Here is a 10,775-nt window from a genome sequence, read left to right as displayed (position 1 = left end):
CAATCAAAAACAAACCTTCCCACCCGGATTTCCCGCCCTCCCCTCCCCTCCGCTCCTCAAAACATTCCTCCCCGCTGACGGGATGGATGCGCACGCGCAGAAAAGCATCCGAGCCTGCGTCTGGCGCTTCCCCAAGAGAAGCGGCATAACGAGAGAATTAAAACACCCGCGGTTCTCCAACGGAGCGGAACAAAGGTTCCAAGCCCTGACTAACTAACCAGTTGGGTCGCAGATAACTCTGTTCTGCTCCCCCACCCCAACATAATGCCTGCCCCACACTAACATAAATCTTAGCTGTGCCCAAGCACACCATCCCTATGTTTATATATTTATACCCTATGCTCTCGTCCCCGCATATGGCGGCGCGCCGATAGAGAACCGGAAGTGAGGTCTTGTATAGTTGTGTCGCACTCCCTCCTGCTCGAGGTTCGCGAGCGCACGCACTCGCAGGTGCCTGTCATTCTCTCCCCCCCCCAGTCCCCGCCCCTCCCCCCTCCCGGCTGCGACTGCGCGGATTGCAGATAAGCAGAGCGCCGGGTCGTTTCCTCGGCTGCCCACAATGCCCCGCGCCAGTGGCGCGCGATGGTTCTGAGGCTCGAGGGCTGAGGCGAGTCGAGCGGAGACGGCGCTACTATGGCGGCGGCGCTGCTGTCCCGCGTGTGGTCGTCGTCTGTCTCTGGACCGCGTTATTTCCTCAGGTAATATGCCCGCGGCGGGGCGGCATCCTCTCCTGGCATCTCCCCACTCGCTTTTCTCGATGAAAGAAAAAGCCATTTTCGGTCGTCCCCGGTGCCCGCTGACCTGTGAGGTAAAGGGAGCTTAAGCGATGGGCACAGAATTGCTCTGTGTCCTTCGCGGCTGCTGCTCCTCCTCATGCCGTTGCCAGATCTCGAGGTTTGCGCTCGGGGTGTCTGGAGACTGAAGTCTCCCTGTGGATGTTTCCAGGGGAAGGACTTGAAATAGGAAGGAGGGGAAGCTGTTTTCCAGTTTTCTTCAAGGTGGAGTTAGGATACTTAAAAATAAAATCTGATATTTAGTGAATCGTAGAACTCTAGAGATGGAAGGGGGTCCAAAGGGTCATCTAGTCCAGCCCCCTGCAATGCTGCTGCCCCGTATGGGGGGGAGATCGAACCTGCAGCCTTGGCGTTATCATCACCATGGGCACCCTGGTTTGCTGTTGTGGTTTTATTCAGCAACTCTGTATTACTTTGTCTCTGCTACCTGGTTTTCTTTTGGGGCGTCTACGTGCTCTTGTAGTACAAGAAAATAATTATTTTTTAAAAGTTTGGACCACCCTTTGTTTCTCTCTGTGGTGATCTTACCAGGCTTGGTACCTTTCTTGGAAACACTGGTGAAAGTTGGCAGGCAGGGAGATAGTAACTTTGCACTTGATGTGCATATGAATGAGATCTTCAAAAATCATTCCATGGGCTCTGACCTGATACACACAATCGTGGGCGTTTCCAGGGGGGCGCAGCTGCCCCCCAATCAAGTAAATAAAAATAACCAACCAATTGTGTCACAGATAACTCAGTTCTGCTCCCCCCCAACATTATCCATGCTCCCCCCAACATAAATCTTGGCTAATGCCCAGGCACACCATCCATATATTTATGTATTTACACAATCTGTATCCCATGCCTGCAGTATAATTGCATCCTCCTTGGGAAGAACCCACACAACCAGCACATAAATTTGTTTTCAGCCTTAAGTGTCAGAGTCTCAAGAGGCTTGGTGACTCTTACCTATTTGAAAATTGACTTGAATTTCTGAGTGCTATGGAGCAGAAATGTATTTCATTTTCCCTGCTCAGAATATGAGCCAGAATTAGCTACGACCCACCTTGTGGTTATATCTTTTGATTAGAAAGGATTTTTGTTTGAGACTTGATTCTTGACTGGAGGGGAATCAAAGTGAACCCCATATTTCCCTCATCATTTCAGCTGTAATTTCTCACCTATTTTCTTCTAACTTAATTCTCCACCAATATGCTGCAGCTGAGTAAGTTGGTTCTAACTTTTATTAAGAAAAAGAAGCCTTCAGCAACACACAAAGTAATGCTGTGGTTTTTATTAAGGGAGCATGGTAATAGGGTTTTATATTTAGTTAATACCTTTTTATCTGGTCCAGACTTTACATTTCTCTTGTTCAACCTTCAAAGCTGTTGGTCTGTTGAAATTAATGGCATCCTGATTAGAACTGCCAAACAAAAATGTCCAAAAATTATTTTATTTCATAAAAGTTATACACCGCTTTAAAAACACACCTTAAAGTGGTTTACATCATCATTAGCTAACTAGGTAGTTACATAGGACTTGTAGGGGGTAATTAAGTGTGTGGGATTGCATCTGATCTCTAAACTGAGCTTGATCCTATGGCAATTTGTTAAAGAGGATAGAGGTGAAAGCAGAGCTAGCATTGGCTGGTCTGTTGTACAAACCAAAATCATAGAGGTAATTTTGTGTCAGGTCTTTCTGTTTGTGTCCACTTGACCCATTCGGGTTTGGTCATATAATGTTTAGGTGAGTCTAGGAAAAGTTCACGTTCAAAATGTGTCCTTGATTGATTGCATTTATATCCCATCTTTTTCTCCCAATGAATTCAAAGTGACATACACAGTTCTCCTCAATCTCGTTTACCGTAATCACAACAACCCAAGTGGGGATTTGAACCCTGCTCTCCCATGTCCAACACTCTAACCACTATGCCACACTGCCTAAATCAGGCTGTTATTTTTTATATTTGTGAATGTAGCTGCATTATTTATTTCCACTAGATTTCAGACTATTCTTTTATCCTTGGAGTAATGTCTGATTTTATCTGAAGCTTCTGTTATAATAGGTATCAATTTTGCTTTTTTTAAAGGTGCAGTGCTACTTGTTCAGTAGAGAAGTGGTTTTCAAAACAGTGTAGTTCAGATAACCGTCCAAAGCACCCACTGACAGCATACATTCGCTTTTATAAAGAACAGCAACCCTTTTATAAGAAACAAAATCCAGGTAAGGAACTCACTAAGAATGAAACTTCACTGTAATATAAGTTTTTGTTGTTGATTTGTAAAATATGTTAAAAGACTGACTGGCCTTTTATTTTTTTTGTCAGGATTCTCCTAAGTTGCTTAAATCGTTGGTTTTCTGTGTGCAGCAAATTAATCCCCAAAGCCTCTTTTTTCATTGCATTAAGCATAGCCATTGTGTACGGTTGTATTTAGATAATCTGTGAGCCCACATTCTGCAAAAACAGATAGGTTGTACTGTATTTAGAATGCTGGAAGGAAAGAGCCAAGTGAATGTGGTATGTTCCTAAATTTGGTTAGGTAATCCTAAGTATACCACAAAATCAGTATGTATATCACTTTGCTGAGTAATATACTCAAAAACAATTCTGAACCCTGTGAATCAACAGAGAAGAGGAGAGAATGAATGCAAGCAAATAAATAACACTCCTCACTTATTTAGGCTTCATTTCCGTTTCGAGTGAAACAGCCCAGAAACGGCAAGTTTTGAGGAATTGTTTGAAGGAATAGAGTGGTGTCACTGTGCAGCAGTTCTGGGAATAAGCAGCATAATGGACATATATATTTAGGGAACCAGAGACTTGCATCCAGAAGTATGGAGAACTTGCACACTTAATGTTGCATGAGTTGATTAACTGCTGATATTATAAGACTTCGTGTTGCATGTAGACACATTGAGAGTGGAAGTATGGCCTGTTCTAGATGTGTTTCCACTCCTTCTAAAGGACCAGGTTAGCAGTTTAGGGGTGCTGCTGAGCCCAGCGTGTCTCCTGGATATCCAGGTGGCCGTGCTGTGGCTAAGAGTGCTTTTGCCCAACTTCAGCTGAAGTGAGACTTTTGGTCACAGCCCACTTATTAAGGTATCTACTGGGGAGATTTCATCAGCCCCTGGCTTTGGTAGGTGGCCAAGATGATGTTATTTTGCCAAGATTTTGATAGTATTTGTGTGGTTAATCTTTTTTGAGACTGTCTTTTAAAGTATTGTTTTCACTATTTTTATTGCTCTCAGTTTCTGTTGTATTAAAATGTATGTTCATAATTGTAAGCCACACTTTTGAGAACTCTAAGGCATTATATAAATATTTTTATAAATCCTGTGTTTTAACTTCTAAGTAAGAATGGCATTTTGTACAATACACGCCAAATTTTAGCTTTGTTTCAAATAGTTTGGATATATGTCTGTTAAACCCAACTTGTATATCAGTGATGAAGTTAATTTGAATTTGTTGATTCCTTAAATTTCTTTTTGAAATTTAACACTAAGTTTGACAGGATCTTGACAGTTTTTTTCTTTTTTTTACTCTGCAGACGTAAGTGTTGTGGACATCACAAAAAAGATAGCACACGCTTGGAGGGAGCTGCCAGCATCTGACAAACAAGTAAGCATGGATTTTGGAGTTCATGTGAACAGAATGTTATTCTATTTTACTAATAAAATTGCTTCCTTGGTTTGAAGAGACCTCCTTAATGCCTAGGGTTCTGTATATGCTTTTTACAAGTTTTAGTAAAATTGTGTTTGCTCATATTCTAGCCATATGAAGCAGCCGCCAAGACTGACAGACAGATCTACAAAGAACAAATGATCAAATACAAAGCGCAACTAACTCCTGCCCAGGAGGCAGCTTTGAAAGAGGAAAAGAGAAGGAAAGTGGAAAAAAGAAGAGCAGCAAGAAAAAAGCGGGTTAGTACCTAAATAATCTTTATAATTTTATTATCCACCCTTTACCGATAGGTCCCAGGGCAGGTTACATTTTAAAATTCAGAAATAAAAACAGTTAAAACAAATTAGTCACAGGAACAGGATAGGTCATGAAATATGATCTCATTGTCCAAGTACCTGAAGAACGCTTGCCACCTTATACCAAGGTTTCAGTAGAAAACACATGATGCTCTCACACCAGTTACCCATGAAGGTGGTGTGTCTTTTGATGTTACACACAACTTTTTTTCTTTTCTATACTTACAACTGGTGCCTAATATTTTATGATTGCTCCTTACGAACAGTATAAAGGGAAAGGCTTTAAATTATTCTATTTTTTTTATTCCAGAATTTATAAACCACTCTACATTCAGGAAGTACACAAGTGGTGTACAGAAACAGAGTTTCAAACAATACAAATAATAAAATGGTATTAAAGCATAAAAACTAACATTGGGGTAAAAGCTGAGTGTTGAACTTGCTTCACTTCTAAGGGAACAGATTTTTATTTTTATTTTTACTGTACATCTACCAATTTAAACTTTGATTTGATTGTGGCTTTGGGGGGATCTGTGTAAAATCATGCAGATTCTATAACATCTATTTTAATTCTGCTGGGTCTGAATTTTACCCAAAGCCGCTGGAAAAGCAAAATAAAAACAAAAAGCACCTTTGCATGTGTACACCTGTGCTTTTTCTGTCTGGAGCAGGGAAGTGGATAGAAAAGCAACCAGAGCAGGTGGTACCTACAGCATTCCAAATGTGCTCAAGAGACTCAAAAAGGTTGATTTAGGGCTTTAAAGGTTAAAACTACCTGTTTGAATTGGACATGGAAACACACAGCCACCAGTGCTGTTGGCACAGAATTGGTGCTGTGTGCTCCAATCATAGAATGATAAGAGTGGGAAAGGGACCCAAGGGTCATCTAGTCCAACCCCCTGCAATCCAGGAATCTCAGCTAAAACATCGCTGACGGATCTCCGTGTCATCATCTTGATGTCAGCAGCATGGCTGACCTTTCCCTACTGTGGTCTTACAGGACTCAGCATAAAGCACTTCAGCTCTGTACACAGAAATGGCAATGGTTTTCTAACTTAAGCCAGTTTTAATAGGAATCTTTGGATTTTAACAAGATATTCTTTTTAATGTGACTTGGAGAACTCTGATTTCAATTCTGTCTTGGAAATTGGTATGTCATGTACAGCTGGGATTCAGACGTGTCTGGTGTTCTCGCATGCATGGGGCTTTTCAGCCTCCCCTGCCTTGTGGTGGCCTCTTACACCCTTTCCTCAAAAAGCTTCCACCTGAAAAGTCAGAGGGTCCTTCAGAGCAGCACTCCATAGTCTAAGTCTTGGTCTGCTGAATGTCCAAGTCTGCCATTCCCTGAATCCTAGACATAAAGGTGTATGTGTGTGTTTTCTATGGCTGAACTTAATAACACCTGAGAAAAGTGCTCACTGATATCCTTTTGTCATTTTAGCAACTAACAATGCTTGGAAAACCTAAAAGACCTCGGAGTGCCTTCAACATTTTTATGTCTGAACACTTTCAAGAAGCTAAAGGAATCTCAATTCAGGTAAACCAAGGGAGGCTGTGCATTTTAACAGCTACAAGGATGAAGATTCTGTCTTTCGTATTGAGAATAAAAATTAGAACTGATTTAATGGCTATTTCCCATTACTGCCATAATCTGTTGAAGATCCAGTAGGAGTTTTGCGGTATTTTGAGTGCCTCACGGGTTTTTATAGCAGTGTCCCTGACCAAGAGTTTCCACACAATAGCTGTTGCACAGCTTGTCAAAGATCTGGCATTATCAGGCTACATATACTGAAATTCCAAGCTAGCTTGATAGTTGCAGCTAATGGATATGAAAACTTTAAATGTTGCCTTTGAGTAAGGGCCCAATTTCTTGGGACAATGGGAGATCCATGGCCAGCTCTCTTGCAGGTATTTTAAAAATAAAACTTGGGTGCAGCTGTAAGGAGGGGGGGAATTAAGTCTTTCTCAATCGACTTAAATTGTTAATAATAGATTTTGAGTGGTCTATTGTGAGTAAGACTGACTTTAGGGAGCACCCATATTTTGCATATCTTGCATTATAAATATATGGCAGATGGATGGGTGTAGGGAGATTTCCGCTACAGAACTGTTTTTGTTTTTGTTTCCCTTGTAGGCAAAGATGAAAAATTTATTTGACGAATGGCAAAAAATGAGCAGTTCCCAAAAGAAGGTATTGTCATAAAAGTGACTCTGAATTCCAATAAATTGACATTTAAATTTAGGAATTTGAATCTGTCATGCTTAAATGTGCAGCCAAGTGTTCTAGTAGTGACAGTCAAGGTGCAGTACAAGTGTGAAATAATTCAATACATGCCATTCACCTATAGTAAGAACTGGCCGTGGAGATCAACCACTTGCGTCCAGATAACAGTTCATTTTAAAATTAAAAGCAAAGTTTTCAGACTCCTCTGACTCAATAATGACTCAATAATGTAAGCCAGTATATTGAAGGACAACACCATTGTTTCCTGTTAAGTCTGAATCAAGTCACTGTATGAATATGTGTGTGTGTGTAGTTGTATATATGTTTAGAAATCTAAGCCAAATCTTAATACTTACGTATGGCTGAATCACTGTTTCAAATTCTGATTCAAATTGTAATATTTGAAATACAAATCAGAATGTCAGTTACCTGTTTGGCACTTTGTGCTACCAAAAGTTTAAATGCCTCAGGTTGTATCCTGAAGGAACTGTATGAGTAATCATGCTTTCAGGGACTGATCCTGGCATCACTTTAAGCCATACATGAAACTGTGTCTTAAAATGCATGCGCTTGTCGTAAGGAAGATTATGCATCATAGCAAAAACAAGGGGTCATAATAACCAGCTTGTGGTGTTTTGCTGCATGAAACAAACAGGTGTAAATACTTTTCACATGAAATATTAGTCCTTAGATGTTTCAGAGATGTCTCTAGTAGTGGAAAGTAAATATCCTGACATTTCTGTAGTACCTTTTAACACAAGCAACTTTTCAGTATGTGAATTCCATTTCTTTGTGCATATCCAGACATATCAGCAACTTGCTGAGGATGATAAGATCCGTTACGAAAATGAAATGAAATCATGGGAGGAGCAAATGGCAGAAATTGGACGCGAAGATCTTATACGTTTTAAAAACAGAAGGAAACTATCAAAAAGAAAGAAAACTGAAAAAAAGGTTGCTTCAAAAAAGGGGGCTACAATATTAAAGAAGCCTTCAGGAAGCAAAGTTGCCTCAGCTGCAGCGAAAAAGAAAGTAAAGGCAAGGCAGTCTGAGGAGTAAGTTGGAAAATACTTGGATTTCATCATTTCTGATTGCAAGTGGAAAGAGACTGAAGTGAAGTCTATTCATTAAAGGAAAGACTCCCAAATCAGAGGTTAGACTTATTTTGGAAATTGTCAAGTAAGTAGAGTAAATCAAGATTGAGAGAATTTAAGCAGTGATTAATCACGAGAGAAGAGGTGCTTTTTCCATAAATGTGTAAATAAGCATTCTCTTATAAATTTTCTTTTTCCAGATCCCGTGATCTGTATAAATTCATAATGTCTAGTCGCTAATTAGAAATAGAAATTTAATGTAGGCTGCAAGTTTATTTTGTGTGTAAATGCATGTAATCACTGGAGAAAGCATGTATATTTGCTGATTGCAGCCTTGTAATTAAAGAACTACTGAACTTACAGATTTTCAATAGTGTTTTTCAATTTTTATACGTACCGACAATGCATACTATTATTTATATTGCTTAGAAAAAATAAAACTAGCAAGTTTGATATAAATCACTTTTTCCGCTCATTTTATTCAAATCTGAATAAGGTCATTTCTGTCTAAGATTGTTTTCAAAATGCATTTTATTGTATTAGATAAACCTTTATTTTAAACAAAAACAAGTTTAAAAACCCAACTGGCATATTGATCCAAACTCTTGTACTGCATTCTTGCTAAGTCTTGTAGGAATATCCAACTCCCAAGAGACTGTGATCTACCCCCAGTATAAAAAAACTGGCAGTGATCTACCCATTGTCATTGGAGGGAGGAGTATGCCTGGGGTGGGTGGATTGCCCAGAGTTGTTGAGCTTTTGGGGGGAGGATTTTTTTTTAGCTCCCCCCTAAAAAAAACTTTTCATACACGATAAGGATCCCGTGATCTACCAGGATCAGCTGGTGATCTACTGATAGATCACGATCTACTGGCTGGACATCCCTGTGCTATAGTATAAAGAACAAAAAAAGGAAGCTGCATATATCCTGGTATTGTCTACTCTGATGGCAGTGATTCTCCTGTAGTTCAGACAGGAGTTTTTTTACAACACTAGCTGGAGACACCAGGAACTACTGGATCAATGGAGATTCATTCATAGAATCAGAGAATTGTAGATTTTGGGAAAGGACCCAAAGGGGCATCTTGTCCAACCCCCTGCAGCAAAAGAATGTTTAACAGATGGTCATCCAACCTCTGTTTAAGTACCTACAATTAAGGAGAACACACCACCTTCTGAAGTACGGTATATATTCCATTATCAAAAGTTCTTCCTAATATATAGTTAGAATCTTTATTGTACTTAATGTTATTTGAATCTGTTCATTAGAGGTTCTGTGCCAAAAACATCATAAAAATCAGGTAACAAGAAAATTAGAAGAATGTCAGCAACATATTTAAAAGCAAAAAAAATTGGAAAAAATATATGGGGGAAACAAGATACCTTTTCAGTTCTTACACTCTTCAACCTAACCTCAAGTGGAGGAGCATTTCAAAACTGGCAAGGCAGATTTAAATATTAAATCATGAAGGAAAAAAGCCTGCTTTAAATCATGAAAAATATTTATGGGTGACATCCAGTGAGTCCATAGCCTGTACAGACCCACTGAAATATAGACTTAAATAAATCCAGCCCGTTTGAGTAAAGTGTATCTACTCAAGAATATGACTCAGATGGATATGGCCCCCTGTTATTGAGATAAAGTATACCTGCAATTTACGCACATTTAACTTGTGTGCGTTCAGCTTTACGCACTTGACAAAAAAATTAAAAGGGAGCTGGCGTCTCGGGGGAAAGACGTTGGCTGTCCCACCTGCCATTGAACCCAGTGTGTTTGGACTACACACGATTTTAGCTTTAGACGTTGCGGGCTTAGTGTACTTCTCTAGAAAAAAAACATGACAACTTGTTGATTTAACCACAATTGCACTGAGTGAGATCTACTGTAATGCCATCTGCCAATAGGTTTACCCGTTGCATTTGGCCGCCGCGCAATGGCTCGCCTGGGCAACCCACGAGGTCCGCGCGCCACTGCTGCCTTTGAAGCGGTAGACTCTACAAGTAGAGATAGGAAAAATGAAGAGTCACACATCCATGAAAGTATTGGGAACACGCCATGTCTCAAATGGAGTTTTCCACTGTAAGCTTCCCAGCTTTAGAGTATATAAAATAACGCGTGTGGGTTACATAGGCTCCATCTTCATTATGGGATATAATAATATAATAATATTTTTATTTTTACCCCGACAATCTGGCTGGATTTCTCCAGCCACTCTGGGCAGCTCCCAACCGAATATTAAAAACACAATACAGCATTAAACATTAAAAACTTCCCAAAACAGGGCTGCCTTCAGAGTCTTCTAAAAGTCTGGTGGTGGTTGTTCTCTTTGACATCTGGTGGGAGGGCGTTCCACAGGGCAGTCGCCACTGCCGAGAAGGCCCTCTGCCTGGTTCCCTGTAAACCCACTTCTCGCATAGGAACATGGGCGTAGGCAGGTTGTTGTTTTTTTAGGGTAGGTAAAACCTCAAATTTGCATTGATTTGTATTGATTTTTACTGATGAGGGGCAGCTGCCTCCGCTTGGCTACGTCCCTGTATGGGAGAATCCCGGCCAAGCATTTCTCTCCATTGTCTTACGGCACTGCAGCCTATGTGTCACTCTTCACCTTTTGGTATATCTAGGGTTAGTCCCTACACTTTCCTCCTCCTTTCTGCCCCCACCCGCTCTTTAATTCTTGGCCTTTTAAGTTCGCGACATCTCGC

General features: G+C 40.4%; 1 protein-coding gene across 1 annotated transcript; it reads left to right on the top strand.

The window, feature by feature from the left end:
• The first annotated feature begins 526 nt into the window (after positions 1–526).
• On the top strand, positions 527–8,432 carry TFAM (transcription factor A, mitochondrial). Its single transcript, XM_079976483.1, has 7 exons — positions 527–698; positions 2,866–2,999; positions 4,325–4,395; positions 4,548–4,697; positions 6,196–6,291; positions 6,889–6,945; positions 7,783–8,432. The coding sequence occupies exons 1-7, from the start codon at positions 634–636 to the stop codon at positions 8,035–8,037; spliced, it is 828 nt and encodes a 275-aa protein (XP_079832609.1). The 5' UTR covers positions 527–633; the 3' UTR covers positions 8,038–8,432.
• The last annotated feature ends 2,343 nt before the right edge of the window (positions 8,433–10,775 follow it).

This window comes from Podarcis cretensis, assembly GCF_951804945.1.
Source record: "Podarcis cretensis genome assembly, chromosome: 5".
In the NCBI taxonomy this organism is placed as follows: domain Eukaryota; kingdom Metazoa; phylum Chordata; class Lepidosauria; order Squamata; family Lacertidae; genus Podarcis; species Podarcis cretensis.
Note: the sequence above shows the minus strand (reverse complement) of the source record. Positions and strands in the feature narration are given on the sequence as shown.